General features: G+C 42.4%; 1 protein-coding gene across 20 annotated transcripts in view; it reads left to right on the top strand.

The window, feature by feature from the left end:
* The window catches only part of EPB41L2 (erythrocyte membrane protein band 4.1 like 2), a 178,286-nt gene that overhangs the window by 37,127 nt on the left and 117,471 nt on the right, over positions 1 to 23,688 (top strand). For 8 of the 20 annotated variants that reach the window (XM_073671232.1, XM_073671235.1, XM_073671240.1 and 5 more), the window contains exon 1: positions 10,789 to 10,940. The exons of 1 other annotated variant lie outside the window; for it this stretch is intronic. In XM_073671232.1, the coding sequence (XP_073527333.1) occupies positions 10,928 to 10,940 (13 nt within the window). In that variant the 5' untranslated portion in view covers positions 10,789 to 10,927. Of the gene's footprint in view, positions 1 to 6,218; positions 6,282 to 10,788; positions 11,004 to 23,688 lie in introns of those variants that run through there. 11 more of the 20 variants (XM_073671245.1, XM_073671244.1, XM_073671242.1 and 8 more) reach the window with 5 other exon arrangements.

Raw genomic sequence — 23,688 nt, 5'->3', positions numbered from 1 at the left:
ATCTACCAACAGGTTTTTGCTTTGTAATCTGAAGACAGCAGGAGATGAAACATTGAATTCAGTGATGTCATTTATTAAACTGTGTGCTGTTCACGTACAATGAAGGTTTTATCATTTGGACATTCAGGCTATGTGCCCACTATGCAGAAATGCTCCGGATTTTTCCTGAGCGTTTCTGCATCTCCCTGGCAGAAGAAACGCATGCGGATTGTACATGCGGATTGTACATGCATTTTTCCTGCCAGGGACATGCGGAAGTGAAGCGTTCTTCACATGCATTTCTGCATGCGGGTTGACAAGCGCTTTCCAAGCGATTTTAGCATCACTTGGAAAGTGCTTGACAACTTGGTCACACTATATAAATCCATGCAAACGGCATGAATTTATATAGTGTGACCGTAAAGAATATTAAAAAATAAAAAAATAAATACAGTGCCTACAAGTAGTATTCAACCCCCTGCAGATTTAGCTGGTTGACACATGCGGAATTAACTTGGCATTGTGACATTTGTACTGTAGATCAGCCTGGAAGTGGGAAATGCACTGCAGCAAATTTTGTTTTTGTTTTTTTTATTTATTTATTTTTTTTAAACGTAAAAAGTTAATTCAGAGTGTCATTTATTATTCAACCCCTCAAACCACAAGAATTCTGTTTGGTCCCCCTAAAGTATTAAGAAGTAGTTCAGGCACCAAGAATAATGAGCTTCACATGTGTGGATTAAAGATCTCTTTTGCCAGCCTTTTCTGACTATTTAAGACCCTCCCCAAACTTGTGAACAGCACTCAGACATGGTCAACATGGGAAAGACAAAGGAGCATTCCAAGGCCATCAGAGACAAGATCGTGGAGGGTCACAAGGCTGGCAAGGGGTACAAAACCCTTTCCAAGGAGTTGGGCCTACCTGTCTCCACTGTTGGGAGCATCATCCGTAAGTGGAAGGCTTATGGAACTACTGTTAGCCTTCCACGGCCTGGACAGCCTTTGAAAGTGTCCTCCCGTGCCGAGGCCAGGCTTGTCCGAAGAGTCAAGGCTAACCCAAGGACAACAAGTAAGGAGCTCCGGGAAGATCTCATGGCAGTGGGGACATTGGTTTCAGTCAATACCATAAGTAACGTACTCTACCGCAATGGTCTCCGTTCCAGACGAGCCCTTAAGGTACCTTTACTTTCAAAGCGTCATGTCAAGGCTCGTCTACAGTTTGCTCATGATCACTTGGAGGACTCTGAGACAGACTGGTTCAAGGTTCTATGGTCTGATGAGACCAAGATCGAGATCTTTGGTGCCAACCACACACGTGACGTTTGGAGACTGGATGGCACTGCATACGACCCCAAGAGTACCATCCCTACAGTCAAGCATGGTGGTGGCAGCATCATGCTGTGGGGCTGTTTCTCAGCCAAGGGGCCTGGCCATCTGGTCCGCATCCATGGGAAGATGGATAGCACGGCCTACCTTGAGATTTTGGCCAAGAACCTCCGCTCCTCCATCAAGGATCTTAAGATGGGTCGTAATTTCATCTTCCAACAAGACAACGACCCAAAGCACACAGCCAAGAAAACCAAGGCCTGGTTCAAGAGGGAAAAAGTCAAGGTGTTGGAGTGGCCTAGTCAGTCTCCTGACCTTAACCCAATTGAAAACTTGTGGAAGGAGCTCAAGAATAAAGTCCACATGAGACACCCAAAGAACCTAGATAACTTGGAGAAGATCTGCATGGAGGAGTGGGCCAAGATAACTCCACAGACCTGTGCCGGCCTGATCAGGTCTTATAAAAGACGATTATTAGCTGTAATTGCAAACAAGGGTTATTCCACAAAATATTAAACATAGGGGTTGAATAATAATTGACCCACACTTTTATGTTTAAAATTTAATAAAATTCAACTGAGCAACATAACTTTTTGGTTTGTAAGATTTATGCTTCTGTTCATAAAACCTACTCTCGTTTGCAGTTTGAAGGCTCTAACTTATTTGCATCTTATCAAACCAGCTAAATCTGCAGGGGGTTGAATACTACTTGTAGGCACTGTATATACTTACCGTCTGATGGCCCCTGGAGTCTTTATTCAATCCGTCCTGGCTTGCCGGCAGCTCGCGGTACACTGAAGGACCTTCCGACGTCAGCGGTCGCGTGACCCGTCACATGACTAAATGACGTCATGGCAGGTCCTTGAGTCCACCGTGATCTGCCGGCAAGCAAAGACAAGCACATCGGGGGTCATCAAAAGGTAAGTATAATGTATATTTTTTTATTTTATTCTTTTTTTTTTTTTTTTTTACAGGTTTTATGGTACCCGGGTCCGGAGGAAAGTCTCCTGTCCTCTAGACCTGGGTACCATCCGCACATTAGAACGTGTGGAATGCGCATCTACATATACAGTGATGCGTAATCTATGCAAGTCAATGGCGGCAAAAACACAGCACTGCCGCAAAATAATTGGTAGTGCTGCGATTTTTTTCCGCAATGATAATCCGCAGCGGAAATTTCTGCAGCATGTGCACAGTACATGCGGATTATCATTGGGGAACATGGCAGGCCTTCTACCATGCGTTTTTTAAGAGTTTCTGCAGCGGAATTGCATCATGGGCACACAGCCTAACAGCTAGGTCTGATGCTCAAGGAGACTGGTAGTCCGACCACACCCCCTGCTTTGATAAGCCGTTCACTGTCAATAGACTATGTACATAGAGAGCCTGATCTGGTCAGTCAGCTATCTCAGCTATGCTACATTTAAGAACTGTGTCACAACTAATGACCCAGTAAACTAAGTGATACATCGTTTGATTTAATTGCAGTGAACAAATTTTCAGTTGCAGAAATTCCGAAAAATTATTTTCCATATTTAAAGTACTAGTCATTTTAAGTAACTTTTCAAAATAAGCATGTGTGTCTGTGTGTGAGAACTCTGTTTCTTGTCATTATTCAACTTATTTTTCACCATGTGCAGGCTATACCTATCATTTTTATTGTCTCTGACCTAGTGGGTGGAGACTAGCTGCTATGATACCTCCAGTACACAATTCTTAGGCTGTGTGCCCACTATGCGGTTTTTAAGCGTTTCCGCAGCGGTAAAAACGCTGCAGAAACGCTTAAAAAACGAATGGTAGAAGGTCTGCCATGTTTCCCAATGATAATCCGCATGTACTGTGCACATGCTGCAGAAATTTCCGCTGCGGATTATTGCGGAAAAAAACGCAGCACTACCAATTATTTTGCGGAGGCGCTGCATTTTCTCCGCCATTGACTTGCATTAGAATGCATGGATTACGCATCACTGTATATGTAGATGCGCATTCCATGCGTTCAATGTGCGGATGGTACCCAGGTGTGGCGGAGAGGAGACTCTCCTCCGGACCTGGGTACCATGGAAAACTGGAAAAAAAAGAATAAAATAAAAAATAAATATATACTTAGCTTCTGGCTTCCCCCGATGCACTCCTCCTCTCATGCCGGCAGTTCGCGATGGACTGAAGGACCTGCTCTGAGGTCATGTGACGGGTCAAGCGACGCTGACGTCGGCAGGTCCTTCAGTGTAACGCGGTCTGCCGGCAGCCGGGACGGTGAAGCAAGACACCGGGGGCCATCAGATGGTAAGTATAGATTTATTTTTTATTTTTTGACATTCTCTGGGGTCACACTATATAAATCCATGCCGGTTGCATGGATTTATATAGTGTGACCAAGTTGTCAAGCACTTTCCAAGTGATGCTAAAATTGCTTGGAAAGCGCTTGTCAACCCGCATGCGGAAATGCAAGTGAAGAACGCTTCACATCCACATGTCCCTGGCAGGAAAAATGCATGTACAATCCGCATGTACAATCCGCATGTACAATCCGCATGTACAATCCGCATGTACAATCCGCATGTACAATCCGCATGTACAATCCGCATGTACAATCCGCATGTACAATCCGCATGTACAATCCGCATGTACAATCCGCATGTACAATCCGCATGTACAATCCGCATGTACAATCCGCATGCGGAAATGCAAGTGAAGAATGCTTCATATCTGCATGTCCCTGGCAGGAAAGACGCATGTACAATCCGCATGTACAATCCGCATGTACAATCCGCATGTACAATCCGCATGTACAATCCGCATGTACAATCCGCATGTACAATCCGCATGCGTTTTTTCTGCCAGGGAGATGCAGAAACGCTCAGGAAAAATCTGGAACATTTCTGCATCGTGGGCACATAGCCTTACAGTGTGAAATTACCATTCTTCTTTCTCAGTAGTACACAGCAGTATAACACGGCCGAGTGCTATCTGATGTTTTACTGGAGAACACTCAGCCCAATGTTATACTATGGGGCAGTGCACATCAGCGATTATTTTCTCATGCTGATTCGATGTACGCTCACAGAGACTATGGAGTGATGGAGAGATTAATTTCTCCACCTTCTCCGCACCTGTGGTATGATTCTCTCCGAGAGAATCGGATCAAGCTCTGACACAGTTTGAGCCGAGTGTCATTAGCATAATCGGCCTGATTCTCTCGCATGAAAGAACATACGCCAGTGTTAGTGAGCCCTAAAGAGAATGTCCACCTGAACAAATAGAATATATTTTATTTTGTTTTTAATGTTTTAGATTAGCACTTTATATACTTTATCTTTCAGACATACCATGTAGCCCTGGTTTCACTGCCCTCTTGTAGCCTCACTTCTGGCTTGGCTATGACACAGGAAAGACCATGGTGGCTCAGTGGTTTCAAATCTTACCAAGGACAAAATTTGCAAGGAACTTGTATGTTCTCCCCATGTTTGTATGGATTTCTTTCCACACTCTATAAGGGAATTTAGATTGTGAACACCTCTGGGGACAGTGAGCGATAACCATGCACAAATACGCTATGTGGCCAATATGCAAACATATACACACATGATGCGTCAGCACACTGTGACTAATGAATACATGAACGCCAATATTGCTGCAAACATTAAAAATGTTTTAGTGGCTATGGAGCATCCAAATTAAAAGGTTGTTGTGGTTGGATGGCTTTTGCACTCTTTGATAAAAAATAAAAAAAATGCTAAGTACCTTACGTTTTTAACGTTTACAGCAATATTGAAGTTCATGTATTCCTGAGCCGCAGAGTGCTGATACATAGTGTATGTATATGTTTGTATATTGGCCACATAGAGTATGTGTGCACATGTGCGGGCCCTATTTATTCTTTTTTGTGTATTACATATCGGAGTGTGTAGCCCCCTCCATGGCCCAGCATGCTTATCCACCCATCTATCCCACATAATATTTTTATCGCGAGCTATGCCTGGTTTCCTTTTCACTCCCAGCTCACATGAGGCTGGTTTGTCACAGAGAGATAGGAATCATCCATATTAAAAGGTCACCTTGATGTGGTTGGATGGCTTTTGTGCTTTTTGATCAAAAACCGCTAATTAAGTACATGACATTTTTAACGTTTAAACCAATATTGAAGTTCATGTATTCATTAGTCACAGTGTTCTGATACATCATGTATGTATAAATGAGTGATAACTATGTTTGTGCAATGCCTTAGAATATTTGTATGCTAGATAAGCGAGAGCTGACTGGCTTCCTTCTGTCTTGGCATCAGCTAGGATTTTTTTCTGAGAAAGAAATGAGCCAGTCAGCCAGATCTAGAAGTGAAGCTGTTGGCAAAGCAAGTGGGGTGCTGAAACTGGGGCACGTTTGAAAGGTAAAGTATATTAGGAAGTGCCGCTATAGGTCATTGCAATCGCAATATAACTTAGTTTTGTTCTGCTAGACTTCCCCTTTAACACTACACGTTGCTGGAAATAATTCACATAACCCAAACTTAGGCTCCATAATCATCATTCCCACACCTAATTTTATAGAAGCACTCTACAATCTGGTAGATGGCCTTTTTATACTTGGCAAGAGAATGAGTTTCACCTATCCTTGAGTGTAGTGGTGGTGCTTTGCACTACTCAAGTCATCATTTGTCATAATAGATTGGGATCTTGGGCTTCTGTGCATTGGCCTAACCATGGAAGCCTATTTCATGACGTACCATACGCCTAGTTCTTGTGCAGATGTTAGTACAGCGTACCTCGGAAGCTAGTGATTTATGGACTCCTGTGCCCAGCTCTGTCAGTTTGTATGGTCTACCACTATGCATCTGAGCTTTGTATGCATCCACTTTTTCTCTTTAATATAATTTTGATCTAAATTAAATTGTTTTTTTTTGTTTTTTCTCTCCACAGCGAAAGAGTGAAGAAACGTATGCAAATACAATACACTTGACTACAACAACCTGGATTATTAAGGTGATTATTATATGTATTTTATAGAAATCCCACAGTTTTTTCTAAATGTTTGCAGTCTAATTAAAGCATTTGTGAAATTAGTCTATCTACTGAGTTCTACTTTCTTGACATGTCTTTTTTTCCTCTAAATACTTCTCTTTATCCAAAAAATAACTATCAGAGCTTGGTCCCTGACTTCAGTATAGGAAGGAGCTGTCTTGTTGGGACAACCTCTTTTATTATTGTTATTATTATTCTTATTGCATGTAAGCTGCCTTTGCACTTGCATAACAAATTATTTTTAAAGGGTTGCTCCACTACTTCTACAGTGGTGGCCAAAAGTATTGGCACCCCTGCAATTCTGTCAGATAATACTCAGTTTCTTCCTGAAAATGGTTGCAATCACAAATTCTTTGGTATTATTATCTTCATTTAATTTGTCTTCAATGAGAAAACACAAAAAAATTGTCCTAAAGCCAAATTGGATATAATTACACACCAAACCTAAAAAAGGGGGTGGACAAAAGTATTGGCACTGTTTGAAAAATCAAGTGATGCTTCTCTAATTCGTGTAATTAACTGCACCTGTAACTTACCTGTGGCACCTAACAGGTGTTGGCAATAACTAAATCACACTTGCCGCCAGTTAACATGGATTAAAGTTGACTCAACCTCTGTCCTGTGTCCTTGTGTGTACCACATTGAGCATGGAGAAAAGAAAGAAGACCAAAGAACTGTCTGAGGACTTGAGAAACCAAATTGTGAGGAAGCATGAGCAATCTCAAGGCTACAAGTCCATCTCCAAAGACCTGAATGTTCCTGTGTCTTCCGTGCGCAGTGTCATCAAGAAGTTTAAAGCCCATGGCACTGTGGCTAACCTCCCTAGATGTGGGCGGAAAAGAAAAATTGACGAGAGATTTCAACGCAAGATTGTGCGGATGGTGGATAAAGAACCTCGACTAACATCCAAACAAGTTCAAGCTGCCCTTCAGTCCGAGGGTACAACAGTGTCAACCCGTACTATTCGTCGGCGTCTGAATGAAAAGGGACTGTATGGTAGGATACCCAGAAAGACTCCACTACTTACCCCGAAACATAAAAAAGCCAGGCTGGAGTTTGCCAAAACTTACCTGAGAAAGCCTAAAACGTTTTGGAAGAATGTTCTCTGGTCAGATGAGACAAAAGTAAAGCTTTTTGGGAAAAAGCATCAACATAGAGTGTACAGGAAAAAAAAAGAGGCATTCAAAGAAAAGAACACGGTCCCTACAGTCAAACATGGCTGAGGTTCCCTGATGTTTTTCGTTGCTTTGCTGCCTCTGGCACTGGACTGCTTGACCGTGTGCATGGCATTATGAAGTCTGAAGACTACCAACAAATTTTGCAGCATAATATAGGGCCCAGTGTGAGAAAGCTGGGTCTCCCTCAGAGGTCATGGGTCTTCCAGCAGGACAATGACCCAAAACACACTTCCAAAAGCACTATAAAATGGTTTGAGAGAAAGCACTGGAGACTTCTAAGGTGGCCAGCAATGAGTCCAGACCTGAATCCCATAGAACACCTGTGGAGAGATCTCAAAATGGCAGTTTGGAGAAGGCACCCTTCAAATATCAGGGACCTGGAGCAGTTTGCCAAAGAAGAATGGTCTACAATTCCAGCAGAGCATTGTAAGAAACTCATTGATGGTTACCGGAAGCGGTTGTTCGCAGTTATTTTGGCTAAAGGTTGTGCAACCAAGTATTAGGCTGAGGGTGCCAATACTTTTATCTGGCCCATTTTTGGAGTTTTGTGTGAAATGATCAATGATTTGATTTTTGCTTCATTCTCTTTTGTGTTTTTTCCTTGCAAGCAAATTAAATGAAGATAATAATACCAAAGAATTTGTGATTGCAATCATTTTCAGGAAGAAACTGAGTATTATCTGACAGAATTGCAGGGGTGCCAATACTTTTGGCCACCACTGTATGTCAATAACCCATCCTATGGAAAAGTCCTAAGTATCAGATCGATGCGGGTCCAATACACCCACTGATCGGCTGATCTTGGTGCTGCCGGATGTTAGCAGTTGCGGAGCTGAACAGCACAGCTTAGCCAGTTGTGTAGTGGACACTGCCGAGTACTGCAGATCCGCCCTTATGTTTGAATTCTATCCAAAGAATAGGTCATTCATTATAAACGTAATGGCACACTTCTTTAATTGCTTCTCTGCTCTAATGTCTGTCTGCTACAGAAAAAAAAATTGCGTTTGATCAGAGGTCCATGGGCCACTTTGCTACAGCAGTTGGGAAAAATGTAAATCTTCTGAGACCTTTTTTTTTTTTTTCTTTTTAGAAAAAATACAATTTTATTTGCAGTGCTACATTCATGCTTGTGATAAGCTCCTTTTAGGATAAGTTCCTCCATGCCGATGTTACAGATATTTTTGCAATGCCTCTCTTATCAAGCTCTGTGGTTCTGTTTACTTGCAATGATTGTTTTAGCAGCAGGTGCTAATAATAATAATCTTTATTTTTTATATAGCGCTAACATATTCCGCAGCGCTTTACATACATTATCGTCGCTGTCCCCATCGGGGCTCGCAATCTAGATTCCCTATCAGTATGTCTTTGGAGTGTGGGAGGAAACCGGAGAACCCGGAGGAAACCCACGCAAACACGGGGAGAACATACAAACTCCTTGCAGATGTTGTCCTTGGTGGGATTTGAACCCAGGACCCCAGCGCTGCAAAGCTACAGTGCTAACCACTGCGCCACCGTGCTGCTTATCATTGCTGGACACAGCAGCACTGTGCATGCTAGTCTAACACGCCCCCTCCTGTGATAGGCAGCTCACTGTCTATGGACATTGTATATACAGAGTCTTATGTGGGTGGGGTTAGCTTCCTGACCTCTGCTGTATTGCTGAATCTAAAAACTCTGTCAGAATTGCTGCACCCAGTAATCTAAGTGATATATCATTGGATTCAGCTTCTCTTTGCCTACATCATACTGCTTTCAGATGAGGTAGCAAAAAAACTGCTAACAGATTCCCTTTAAACGGGACTTGACATCTGTTTTGACATTCTTATACTGTTATATAGGGGTGAGAGACACATTAACATCTGATGTGTCCTATGTCTTCCACTGTTATCTGCAGAGATGTCTAGCAAGTCTGAATTGGTGGTTGTTTAGATTGCAGAACAGTTCCCTGCAGAAGAAATACCTTCTGGTCAATTGCAGATGGCAGATGATCTATAATATACTTACATTGTAATGTCTTCACATCCTGTTCTGTCCAGATGTGTCCGGATCCCAGAATTCCAAGCGGCGGAAGTTCGTCGACGACCCAAGTGATGGGTGTCTCAATATGGAAACTGCTGGCGCTACCAGCCTCTTGCGCTTTACCACCAGCGGAACACCGTCTCGAACACGCCGTACACCGGGATCAGCCGAGTGATTCACTGACCGCCGCCATCTTTGTACAGGAGGAGCGCATGCGCAGTTTTAATGTGACCGCCGCTATCTGCCTGTGCAAAGATGGTGGCAGTCTGATTTACTGAGTGGGGAGAGACAGCTCAAACGAGAGAACACATGAGGGAAGAAGACAGCACAGGGGTGGAGAGAGAGAGCAGACAAGGGGTAGAGCACATGGGGTACACAGGTCAAAGAGGAGAAGACAGCAGATGGCGGAGAGACAGAGCACAGGGGGGAGAGAGACAGCAGACAAGGGGTAGAGCACTGGGGTACACAGGTCAAAGAGGAGAAGACAGCAGATGGCGGAGAGAGACAGAGCACGGGGGGAGACAGCTCAAATGGGACAGCACATGAGGGGAGAACAGCACAGGAAGGAGAGAGACAGCAGACAAGAGGGATAGCACATGGGGTAGACAGGTCAAAGAAGAGAGCACAGACAGGGGAAAGAGAGAGTGGATAGGTGGGTGAGCACATGAGGGGAGAGAGATTCTCATCGCTGCAAAGCCTGCCCCCATCGTGACATTACCGCCCTCCCGATGCGATAGCATCGGGCCTCCATCTAGTATTTTATAATTCTGCTGCTATACATGGATTTGCCTGAAATGGCCCTCTATACACCGCCTCTTAGTGTTTTTTAGTGTGATGAGTTACCTTTAAAAGGTTTGCACTGTAGCCAAGCCACATCTACTGTAAATACCCTTTAGTGACTATCGTGCACATATTTTCTATCTCTATGACTGTAATTAAATGTTTAATGTCTTTAGGAAGTATTGCCTGGTTTGGTCAGTAGCTTTAAAGGCCGAAATGATTAGAATCCTTGGAGTTAATAATTTTTCTGCTCTGAAGTCAGCCTTCGTGAGGAATGTTTGCTGAAATCACTCCACATATGTGTTGTGTGTGTTATTCCATAGCAGCAAGTCCTCCATCCATCCATCAGAGCAAGCAGACCGTGCCATTAGCTTCATGAAAGTGATTAAATGGACTAATGTCCGAGTAGTGCGCTGTTTTGGGTGAATTGTGAACTTGTATGAATGCTCTCTTCCTCCTCCTCTGTCTCCAGCAATGTTAGAGCTTGGGTGGGGTCTGCCTAGTTCATTAAGCTTCCCATTCAACTTCTAGTGGCTTAGCTTTGGCTAGTTCAGAGTCGGAGTGACTGCCCAGCAGTCGGTGAGCTCCAGCCTGCGGATAGCAGTAAAGGGGAAAGTCCATACGGAAAACATGTATGCAGTAGGTAATAATCAGTTCTTCCTCTCCTCTTCCTTGTGCCTTCCCGTGTGCTGATGGCCCATTGATGGTATGTGATGGACTGCATTGTTTGTTCTCTTTTATACAGTTTATTACTACTAGTGGTGTGTGCTACATTAGATCATTCTGTAGATTTCATCCCTGAGGACATGTGTAGTGTGTCTGGCTGCTGCATCAGTGATGATTTACTCTACAGATAGTGTGGTCTGTATTCTCAGTTGTGGTGCGCACAATTGTTTCCTTTATGTTTTAAGCACTTTTAATCACTTTAGAGACATTTTTAGTAAATGGAAAGATGGTTTACTGTCCATTTACTACATGACCAACAAGGTAAAGAAGCCTCTTTTTTTTTTTTTTTTTTTTAACCTATGAATGGTGTAGCTTACCTGTGAAAATATTGTGCCTGTTACCAAGTTTATACCCTACCATGAACATGTCTCAATCCATTCTCTTCAACTCCCTAAAATAATAAATCTTCAGAATTTAAAGGAAACACTTGATTATCTTCTGCACAATAGAAGCCTGTGGAAATGTTACAGCTTACAGCTATAGGTTTCCTGGTACACAGATGTCTCTCTGCTGTAGGCCTGAAGTCTGATATGTACAGTCTGACCAGCACTTTTTCTATTTCGTGATCTTGGTACTATTTTTGTAAATGGGGCTTCAGGGTAATCACATATTCTACATGTTCTTGACTCAAGATTGGCCGATGCAGACTATAGTAAATTTCTGAGGTTTTGCAATGTAGACTTCACCAAATGTTTCACGTTCAACCGGACATGTCATTTTTTGTTTAATTTTGCCTCTTCATTGCGGAAATATTAGCAAAAAAAAATTGTTGGTAGGGAGTTAACTTTAGCTAAGTCCAATTGGGTGTAGTTAGATATTTTTCACTGGGGGGAGGGGAGGGGCGTGTACTTCTGCCTCCGTTTTGATATTGACCAATCACAAGTTGCAACATAGACGTGCAGAAGGACCTGTGATGTCATCTGGGTCACCTGACCTTTTGTCCACAGGTCCTGTCAGCCTAAAAAAGCACTGAAAATATATTACCCAGCAAAGGAGTGTGTGTCTATTAACTCCAGTTAATATTTATATGTTGCAGTACCTGTTACGGAGCAATAGAAATAACAAGAGCATAAACAGGCCACTTATGACCTGGTCCATATAGAAAACACAACACACTGCAGTCTTCAATTCCTGCAAGTAGGAAGTATTTATTTACAAAGCCAAATGCGAATCACATGGAGACACAATTGTAAACCGCAGTTATAATCCAAGGGTCTGTGACCAAATGTTGGAATGGAAGAGAATGAAGCGCTGATAATACTGTTGGTTTCCAAGAATGTTGCACTTAGAACAGGTATTAAACAAAGCCGCCTGTTCTGAGCGCAGCGCTTCACCACCAGACATGCCCGCGGCACAACAATTTTTATCCTTGGAGACCAATAGCATTATCGGTGCTTGATATTCTTCAATTCCAACCTCCTTTACAGTGAGATCAAGGCTCAGGAGTAGCTGAAATGTCACATTTGGTCACAGATCAATGAATTATAACAAGCTGTTTTACCTTTGTGTCTCCATACAATTCTTCTGAATTTGATTTTGTAAACGCTTCCTAATCATATGTCTTAAAGATCGATGTCTTAAAGATGTGCTGTGTTTTCTATATGGATTGTTCTGTTCACTAGTACCTCCCAACATGTTACAAATCGTGTGGTGTGGTCTCCTTATCACATTTCACATGGTGACGGGTTCCTTAGAAGCCTCTCCAGTACATGTGACGCTGTTGAAGCTTTCCATTGTAAAACAATGGCAGTTGTTGGTAAAAGCTTGTGCAGTTTTTCCCCACTGTTCTATTACCATGCAGCACACTACTGGCAGTAATTGGCTCCCTGAGAAATCTTCATGTATATCAAAGCAACTTTCCAGGCTCCTGCATTCTGATGCTTATTTGCCACACTATATTCACTCCACTAAATCTTCTCAATTCCAGTTTAGTAATCTCTACTGTAATCTGTCTTTGATGTAATGAAAATTATTGTTTATTATTAAATGTATTCTCTATCCACTAATGTAAATGCTAGTGTTTATAGCAAGCAGCCAATCAGGAAAAGTGTGAGCTGGAGGTGGGAAACAGCAACCAATGAGGAGTCAGTAGGTGTGTCTCTGACTACTTCAGACTTCCTGTTAGCACTGTAGCTCATCTGTTACAAATCACAGCTTTGATCAAATAGAGCTGAGCAAACAGGTTGCAAATGGTTTTGCCAGACTAGAGAACAGAATGAAAGAATCATCTTGTCTCTTATTAACTTTTTTGTTAAAAGCTAATGTGAAACCTGGGTAATGACTCAACTCAATCAGCCTTAAAGCAAGGTTAATGTTGATTAATTTGGGTGCGGTTAGACAAAATATTTGTTTAGGATGCTGCCAGCATGAAGTAGTAGTAACACCTGGATTAGGATTCACTACATGGACACAGTTCACAACTCCACTTGACTGTCTCGAAGTCACTAACCTCCTAAGCCATGACCCCAACCACCTTTCCATTTGTAAAATAGCCTTATTTTTATAACCTTGGCTTATCTTTAGGAGGCATCACCCCATGCACAAATGTCCTCTGGTAGTATCTCTAAAATGTTTTGCTCTTGTCTCAGTCATTCATTTATAATATTGCCTGATGAAGGAGCCTCTGTGCTCTGAAGGCTTGCGTATACCATTTTTCTGGTTAGCCAATAAAGATATCGCTCCTAGAATAATTATTTTTTTTAGGCATAAAAGTATTTGCATTGAGTTTTCTGGTTAGCACGGTACCACAATATAATTTTTATTGTGCATCATTATAAAAGTGAGACGTACATTATACATCCAAATGGGGGAAAAGGTATCCAGCTCTCAAGATTAAAAACTTGTTTATCCATCCATTCATTCTTCGTATGGCTTACAAAATATGAGACATTTCACCGAATCGTTTCCAGCAAACTATGCGTCCTTACTCATGGACCCATTGCCTCAAATGCATTATATGGAAATGTGCATTGAATACTGATGTTTCTCTCCTTGATGTGGAGGAAAGTCACATTCAGTCATCAAAATGTTACTTGTTATACCTTTTGGATTGTGTAACAATAAACTCTTAATTCGAAAGTGATAACTTCAGAGTTCTTGCTATTGTATTATGAGATTGGGACCCTGTCTGACACCAGAAGATCGCTAGCAGAGTTCCCATGGTGCCCATTTGATTCTGCAGATTTTCAGCACCATTTCTGGACCAATTGGCTAATTTTGGCTCCTTTCGCCTTTTTTTTCCCCCCCTTAATTGCGTGGGTCATGCACTTTTCTGGAACTGTAATATGCTGCGATTTTTCCCGCATACAAATATACAGTGGGATAACCGCAACATATATGCACCATGGGAACATAGTTTAACTGTCTAGGGAAGGCTATATTGGCGGTCCTGTGTACAGCACACTAAAAAAAACTCCCAGTCAAAGAATCAGTAAAGCTTGTATTAAACTAAGGTCTTTTTTTCCTTTCCTTTCTTTTCTACTCAAAAATGCATCAAAAACTAGGTATGAAGGTATGTTCCTGTGGGCTAAATTACTGCGCTTTTGCGCGCCACATAATACTGTAATGGTATCATTTGAAATCTGCAGAATATTAATTTGTACTATGAATGTCACTTTGGGTTTCACACTTTGCAGTGCCATCGGTGCAGTATTTGGAAAATGTGACCACAATCCTGAAGTCCCACAGGGTCCTTCTATTCTAGGAATGTTTTTTGTTTTCTGGGGAACCTGACAACTAACTCTGTTATTGCAGCCAGGGCTCCATGCCTCCGACTCCACAGCACGGCCTCACTACTGAGCGTGTACATAAAGTGCAGCACAGATTCATCTCAGCTAAAAGCCGAGATCCTTAGATCAGGAATAGAACGGACATAGGATATTTCATAACTTTCCCAAATACTTATGAAAACATTTACAGCACATTCTGCATTGTACTACTGTACCCAATTTATTATATATTTTAGGAGTCAGTCCATTTTATATCGACTCCACCAAAATGGACACAGACTCCACGACTCTGACTCCCCAGCCCTCGTTAAATAGAAGCACAGTGGGCATGGGATTTCTATAAATCCCTTCCACTGTGCTTGCAACGTAAAATGCAGCATTTTGGACGCATCAAAAATGTGCTGCGTCCAAAACGCTGCTATTCCTGATCGTGGGCACATACCCTTAGTTGTGAATTTAAGTCCTTAGCAGTCTTATTAGAGAGCTTGTTCTGATACTATATTTTGTAGCACTACCATAAATATGGATAAAGTCAGGTTGAGTTCTCTGTGATGAATGTGTATGCCAACACTGCAGGAAAAAAGATTTCTGATAAGAAATAATATGTAAATCTAGATAATGGGGAACAGAGTGCACAATAGGATGATACCCTATGGAGGGAGAGTAGGAGGGTGCTGGTTACGCTCACCTTGTGGAGATGTATAAAGCAAAACTATCGCACACCTGGTGGAGGTGGTGCCCGGGTAAGGTGCCAAACCAAGTATAGATTAAAGATAAAACCCGGCACTCAGAAACTTAATTGTTGCTTTTTTTTAATAATAAAGTGGATGAATACAAAAGTACAAACGTTTCGGTCATTAGGGACCTTCATCAGTGTACTAAAAAAACAAAAAAATGCAAATATTTACAAAATTACAATGGTCAAGTACAAATACATGTTGCACATATAGGTAAATATTGAAGTATGGGAGGGGACGGGAGGGAATAGGATAATGAGGGAAGGTGATGTATCATGAACAGAGATAGGAAAAAAAAGGGGGCATATCAGTATTCAGAGGAAAGCCAGGATTGGGCTGTGTCCACACAATGGCTGTAAAGAGAGTAGGTAGCAAATAAGGGACATGAATAGATGCAATGAGCAAAAAGGAAGAAGTCAGAGTGGAACAGGATGTCAGGCACAAACCTTGTGTATATGGCAGGCAGGTATAATATGTTGAGGAACGCGGTATCCACCGCTAGTTCTATGGTGGTAGAGTATTGAGCAGGTGATTTGAACGCTCTTTTATGAGCGTGGGGAGGGCCTCTGTGAGTTCTAAGGTTATCATTGGTGGTAGTGGAGCGCTGTGTAAGAGAAGTATGGCCTGTAGGACCTGTGATTGACCCGGAAAGGTCCTATTGGTTAGCGGCGGTCACGTGGGCGGAAGTGACGCAACACGTGCGTTCCATTCGTTCAGGAAGTGCGTTCCACCAGAAGTGATGAATAGGACCTGACATAGCAGGGATCCCATTGGAGGGCGGCGGTCACATGGGCGGAAGTGACGCGTCGCTTGCGTTCCAGGGCCCAAAGGATGCGTTCCACAGGGTATTTATATAGCAATAGTGGATACTAAAGAGAGAAGAGGAATGTAGCTGGTACAGGAGAATCCAGGGTGGGAGCCACAGGAGGGAGCAGGGAAGGAGCATGGGTCTTAGGGAAGGTTCTAAAATAAAGAGAAAAAGGTTATTAATATTGTGCTTATTCTTCCAGAAAAACAATAATAATAACAAAGCATATATACAAAATATGACAATAATCTCATGAATACATGAAATAGGTACACAAAATTATAGCAATAATTTCAGACAGTAGTATACTTTGGGATAAGAGAACCATAAGTCCCAATAGGAACAACCTATGACATTGTGTACAAATGACCGAAAAAAGTAGTCACAGGGACAGAGGTCAATTGAGAGTACATGCAGATAATTAAGTGAATGCGAGAAGATCATATTCCCGGTTGAGTCCCTTGGGTGTAAGTGACTGTAGTTCATGTATCCAGTAGGCTTCACGATGTTTGAGTCTACGGATGCGATCGCCACCTCGGCGTAATGGGGGTACATGATCAATGACTTGGAATTTAAGTTGGGAGATGGAATGTCCACATGTTGTGAAATGAAGAGGTAATGGAAGCAATAAATTCTTACAACGAATAGTGGATTTGTGTTTGGATATTCGATCCTTTACTGGTCGTGTGGTCTCCCCTATGTAGAGGAGACCACATGGACATTTGATCAAATAGACCACAAAGGACGAGTTACAGGTGTAGTAATCCCTAATGTGATATTGTCTGCCTGAATGTGGATGGTAGAAGGTGTTTCCCCTGATGACATTATTACATTGATAACACTGTAAACAGGGAAACGTCCCCGTTTTAGGAGTAGAAAGGAATCTCTGGTGTGTAGACCTTTTAGCGGTACCAAAATCTGCCCGGATAAGTTGGTCTCTGAGATTGGGGGCCCTTTTGAAGCAAGGTAGAAAAGGAACTGTAAACTCTGGTACAGTCGGGAAGGCCTGGTGTAATAATTTCCAATGTTGTCGGATCTTTTTGTGAAGGATGAGGACAGCCGGATGGTACGTGTGAACGAATGGAATCCGGTTCGAAGTAGTAGGGCGAGAGTTAACTACTGGGTTCTGAGATTTTGTTAATACGTCAGGGGGATAACCTCTATCCTCAAATTTCCTTTGCATCTCTTTTAGTCGAAGGGTGCAGGTAGTGGGATCACTGACTATCCGTTTTACTCGGTGAAATTGTGATTTAGGTACTGATGATATGGTGGGTTTAGGATGTAGACTGTCGAAACGAAGCAAACCATTACGGTCTGTAGGTTTCATGTAAAGGTCAGTGGACAGTATGCCCTCTCGGCTCTTAATGACTCTGGTGTCTAGAAAATTAATGGACTCTGAATTAACTGTAAACTTGAGTCCATCCCAGGCTGAATTAATGCTGTTAAAGAAATCCATGAGAGATTCAATTGGACCGTCCCATATACAGAATATGTCGTCTATGTATCTTTTCCATAAGATGGCATGGGTTTGGAATAATGTGTTGGGGTAAATGATGTTCTCCTCAAATGTTGCCATGTAGCAATTGGCATAGGGAGGGGTACATTGGAGCCCATCGCGGTCCCTTGTTTCTGAAGGTAAAAAGAATCTTGGAACATGAAAAAATTTTTTGTCAAGACCAGTGTGAGTAGGTCTATGCTAAGATTGCAAACTTCTGTGGAGATGCCGGACTTCTCCAGTAAGTTCCCAACGCACTGGATGCCTTTTTTGTGGGGAATGCAAGTGTACAGATTGTTGACATCTAAAGTAACTAAGAGAGACTCTGGATGGATCTGATGGATGGTGTGAATGGTAGTTAGAAATGCACCTGTGTCCAATAAAAATGATGGACTTTCTTTAATCAGAGGAGTGAGTATTTTCTCAAGAAAAATGGATAATGGGGCTAAGATGGAATCGGTCGAGGCGACAATGGGTCGTCCTGGTGGGTTTTCTAGACACTTGTGTATTTTAGGTAGTGTGTAAAACACGGGAATTATGGGGAATTTCTTGATTAGGTAGTCTCGTGTTTTGAGGTCAATAGTGCCAATTCCTAGATGTCGGTCAATCGTCTCAGTAATGGTGGCTTTAGTGGTGTTAGAGGGGCCATTTGGTAACTTCTGATAGACTGTCGTGTCGCCTAGTTGGCGTACGATCTCAGTCAGGTAGGTACTTTTGTCCATAACAACTATAGCCCCACCCTTGTCGGCGGGTTTGGTGGAGATGTGACAGGCACAACTCCTATGAAGGCATGAAGAAAAACAGCTGCTGCTGCCCCGTGGCTGGAGGATAAATCCTCCAGGAGATATTGGATCCAGTTGGATGAACTGTAGATGGGCTGCGCTGCTGGAGTAAATCAATTGTTCAGAGAAGATGCTGAAAGGCTTTTTATTCACAATGCGTTTCAATGCCGTACCTGCGTCTTTTTCAAGTGAAACAACCAAATGACATTTGTTTTTGTCACTTGAAAAAGATTCTGGTACGGCGTTGAAACGCGTTGTGAATAAAAAGCCTTTCATCATCATCATCATCATCATCATCATCATCATCATCTCTGAAGCATTGCTTTACTCCAGCAGCGCAGCCCACCTATGTGTTCATCCAACTGGATCTGATAAGAAATGATGTATTATTGGACCCTTGTAATTGAGGAAGTGATGTTTCCTGGAAAATTGCTTCCACACAACACATTTCATGCTAAATTGTCTTAAATGCAAGCAGTTGCTTACTGCGCTTTTATGTGAGCTGTCAAGTAACTAACTTTATACTGTTCTTGCACCGTGTAGTGTGAAGGAATAATATAAGCAATTGTACTTCTTGTAATACATATGGTTCGTATAAGAGGGAGCATGCTGCATGTATAGTAATTAAAAAGAAAAATATCTGGCCTGCCTTCCATGTGGCTCTTTTGTCTTGAAGATTGGAAACATGGTGACTGTAAGGGCTGTGTAGATACAATGTTGAACAAGGTGATTGGTGCCAGGTTGCTTGTAATATGGTTATTGCACACACAGGTTTTGGAGCAGATCCTTTCCAAAACATGGTTAAAAAATACACGAAAAACACCTTCTAATTTTTTTTTCTTAGCATACACAAGATCATTCTTTTGAGTGTTTTTCTTCTGCATCAGATTTTGAAAGGTGGTGGGAGAAAACAAAGTGTCTCCTGATGGAAAATGCTGCAAACTAGGCATTGCCCAATGAAAAAGCTGCAAAAAACACACGGAAAAATTCTTCAAAACGATTCAGGAACCGAAAAACTCCACAGAGGAGGAACACTTACTGGAGTGAAGGCGAGGATTCTTCTAGAAAACTTGTCATATTTGATTGCCTTAAAAAAAAAAAAAAAACCTCTCAACCCCAGCCGCACATGAAAACACATGCTGCCATTTTTCATTGGGCTTTAATGACATTGTGACGGTGTCGCTAATTGGTTTTATTGTTTATTGTGCTGGCACTGTGCAAGTTGCATTTCAGAGCCTTTTGCTGCTATTAATTTGAAACAAATGTTAGAAAAAAATCCTTGGTTTGAAATTATTGGGGGACACTGCTGTAAAATATGGCAAAATTGTAAGGCATATGGCATATTTTTATCTTTTTATAGTCCAATATGCTTTAAGGACTCACAAAATTGTGTTGTAAGAAGGTAAGGCCTAGTAGAGTTGCTAAATACACATAAGAAAATGACTGCTTTCTTAGATTGCAGGATCTATAACGGGTCTGTCAGCCTTCGTGGCTTATTCGAGTCCATGCCCACATTCATTGCAGTGATGCTTGACAACACTTAGTAGTTTTCTGTAAAGCCTATTTATAGATTGTAGATTTCTGCCTTCGGCTTCATGCAGCTGCACAATTCTTCTTTCTAGACTCAACATTATAAAGGCAAACAGCATAGTAAGGGTAAACCACACATAACCTTTGGTTCTGGGAATTTTGGCTATTTCACGCTTCCCAAGACTTTACCTACTTAGGCCTGGCTTTGTGAGACCACATTTCCAGGTTCCCACAGAATTCCACAGCAGTTTTTTCATGGATTTCGTTGGGTGGTTGTTTAGCATAATTGATGATTTCCTGGCTTGTTGCCTGTGGTCTGTTGAGCTTTTTTTTCATGCTATGAATCTGGAAATGAGAATTGAATACTTGCAATAAATTAACTTATTAGGTTTTATCACATATTTCAGGTTTTGAGCAGTTTTCTGTCAAAACCAGGAGCTGTTTAAAGAAAGATACATTTTTACGTGATAATGTCTGTAAATTGCTGTGTAAATGAGTGAAATAATGGTCTAAAAACATCACAAATATGGTACAGGTCACAGGGCAGTTTTTTTTCAAGGCAAATTACGCCACAATTGATAACTCCCATTGTTATGTAGTCTCCTAGGACATCTTAAAGCGAACCTGTCACTAAGTTTTTACCATATGAGATAAGACCACCACGTCTCAGCCCTCATATACTGCTTTCTATAATGCTGTATATAAGCCCCCAACCTGGCCTTTAAGACAAGAAAAAGAGGATTTATTATACTCGCCTGCGGGGTGGTCCGGTCCAAGTGGGTGTCGCTCGTCTTGGTCTGGTGCCTCCCTTCTTTCGATGCTGTCCTCCTTGCTTCACGTGGATGACGCCTCCCGAACATCATCCACACAGTCTCCACGGCATTGCACTCCTGCCAGGCATACTTCTCTGCCCTGTTGAGGGCAGAGCAAAGTACTGCAGTGCGCATGCACCCAAAAAGGTCAAAGAGTCCAGGCACATGCACGTTGCAGTACTTTACTCTGGCCTGCTCAGGGCAGAGAAGTACGCCTGTGCAGGAGCGTGATGCCGGGGAGACTGTGTGGATGATGTACGGAACGCTTCATCCACATGAAGCAAGGAGGAGGATGGCATCGCAAGAAGAAGGTAGGCTCCGGGCCAAGACGAGCGACACCCCTAGTACCGGACCACCCTGCAGGTGAGTATAATAAAACATCCTTTTCTTCTCTTGCAGGCTGGGTTGGGGGCTTGTGTACAGCATTATAGAATGCTGTATATGAGGGCTGAAAGGTTGTGGTCTTATCTCATATAGTAAACCTGGTGACAGGTTCACTTTAAGAGTTTTTGAATGCTGTTTTAGAGGCCAAAACCTGGTGGGGAGCTTAAAGGGACATATAAAGGGCACATTTATTCATTTTACTCACTTATCACTTATAAACTATGTAGAGGACTTGTTCTTCTTTTTCCTATGTGTTGCTGCCTTCTTATGATTGGTTCATGTCATAGAGGGAGAAAAATGACATGCTCCAAGTGATAACTCTCTAAAATACGCCAAGTACTTACGGTAACTAAAATGAACTTATTAACTGCCAAATACTTTTGATTGCTAATATCTCTGCAATGGAGAGGCGACATTAACATCAAAACAGAAAAATGTTTTATTCCGCTCTGCAGCCACTATTGCATCCTGTGTCCAGTGCAACATGAAGATCTTGGTGAAAGGTCCTCTCTAAGAATTAGACCGTATTGATAAATCTGCCGCCCAGTGGTCCGGTCTAGGCTCTAATATGCAGATTAAAGACTTCTATCAGGAGCGGTGCGTTAAACACATGCTTTGGTTGCTATTTTATATATTAATGTTTATTACAGTTCTTTTATGGTCTGCTTATCTATAGTGAAGTTTTACCTATCAGTCTGGAAGTCTCACAAGAGTTATTGTAGCTGACTGATTAGCTATGGAGGAGCAGTAGTGGTCGGAGAGTGTCTTGGCCAGTATGGTACTGTAACTGTCATCAAGTAAAGGTCTGAAATACTCCTAAATTGCCAAGGGTCTGCTTACTTCTGCTTTGCGAGAGAATAGTTTGGGTGGTATGAGGAACTGAAATGCAAAGCATAACTAAATAGTATGATTTCTACACTGATATAATGCAGTATAAGCAGAATAGGCCTTGTGTGATGTCAGCATGCCACAGTTATGGAGGACAGGTAGTAAGGGTCTATTTACACTGTTTATTATACTCCTTTTTATAGCACTAACATATTTTACAGCACTTTACAGGCATTGTCTTTGCTGTCCCCATTGGGGCTCACAGTCTAAGTTTTCTATCAGTTTGTCTTTGGCATGTGCCTGGAGCACCCGGAGGAAACCCACACCAAAGCCGTACTGATGGTGTCCCTGGTGGGATTTGAACCCTGAACCACAGTGCTATAAGGCAACAGTGCTACCCACTGAGCCACCATGTGCGGATTCTCTGCATTATGCCAATTCTGTCTGTTGGCACCACGTAGAATAGCACCCAGAACTATATTAGGTCTATTTATTATTGTTGTTGTTATTATTATTATTATTATTATTGTATTTTTAGAGCACAGTTAATTCCATAGTGGCCACTCACAGGCATCACGTGACCCCCGGCTCTGACATCCGCTGATGTCACGTCAAGTGCCGGCTGCAGCCAGGGGTTTCTCACTGCTGCGTTCCATGGTGGACGCTGGGCTGTGGGCGAGGTTACCCCGTGCATCACACCCGGCATCCACCACGCACTTTCCCTCTCCTCATTCATTGGGAAAGCGCGCGTTGGATGCTGGGTGTGACGCACGGGATAACCCCGGCCACAGCCCATCAGCCACGGCAGGGACCGCGTCACTGATGTCACGCCTTACTTGTTGTGACATAAGCCGGGGGTCACGTGATGCCTGTGAGCGGCCAGCTATAGCACCGCTCACAGGCAGTACCACCAGCGCATGGTATTTACAAAGACACTTATTTTCATCATAAAAATACATTGGCCTATTTTCAGTAGTAGTGGGCAACCCCTTTAACTGCGTCAATTCGTGTGCCTAGTGGGCTAATGGATCATTAGATTATAGAGGCAGCACTCTGTACCCAGTAGTAATTGTATAAGGGTCTCTCCTTTTAGTAGAGACCTGTGCACAGGTGATTTATATTCTGATTTGGCACCATAAAAAATAAAGCTGATCTTCATTATAGTCATACAGATCAGTATTACGGATTAATTTAAAAAATGTTTAAGGTTATATTTTAATGTTATTAAAGCCGCACACCTGCACCTTGGGACTCTGCCCCTGTTTGTTTAAGAAGAAAAGTTTGCGGTTGCTGAGCACCTGCAGACTGCTGAATCGTGACCGTGTGCGGTCCCCTGTATTTCCTGTGCGTGTATTGATCATGTGACCGCATAGATGCCATACATGCAGTCACGTGATCACCTACTTGCTAGTGGATCATGCGATTTACATAGTTGGGGGTCACTTGCTGATAGACTATCCAGCTTCACTTAATACAAGAGAATTGAGAGAAGCTAATTCAGACTAATTGCCATGTGACCACAACTATGTAAATTGCATACATGCTGTCACGTGATCGCCCA

This window comes from Phyllobates terribilis, unplaced genomic scaffold (genome assembly GCF_046119375.1).
Source record: "Phyllobates terribilis strain yellow unplaced genomic scaffold, ASM4611937v1 Scaffold_3__8_contigs__length_932513732, whole genome shotgun sequence".
In the NCBI taxonomy this organism is placed as follows: Eukaryota; Metazoa; Chordata; class Amphibia; order Anura; family Dendrobatidae; genus Phyllobates; species Phyllobates terribilis.
This window is presented reverse-complemented; position numbering and strand designations above follow the sequence as displayed.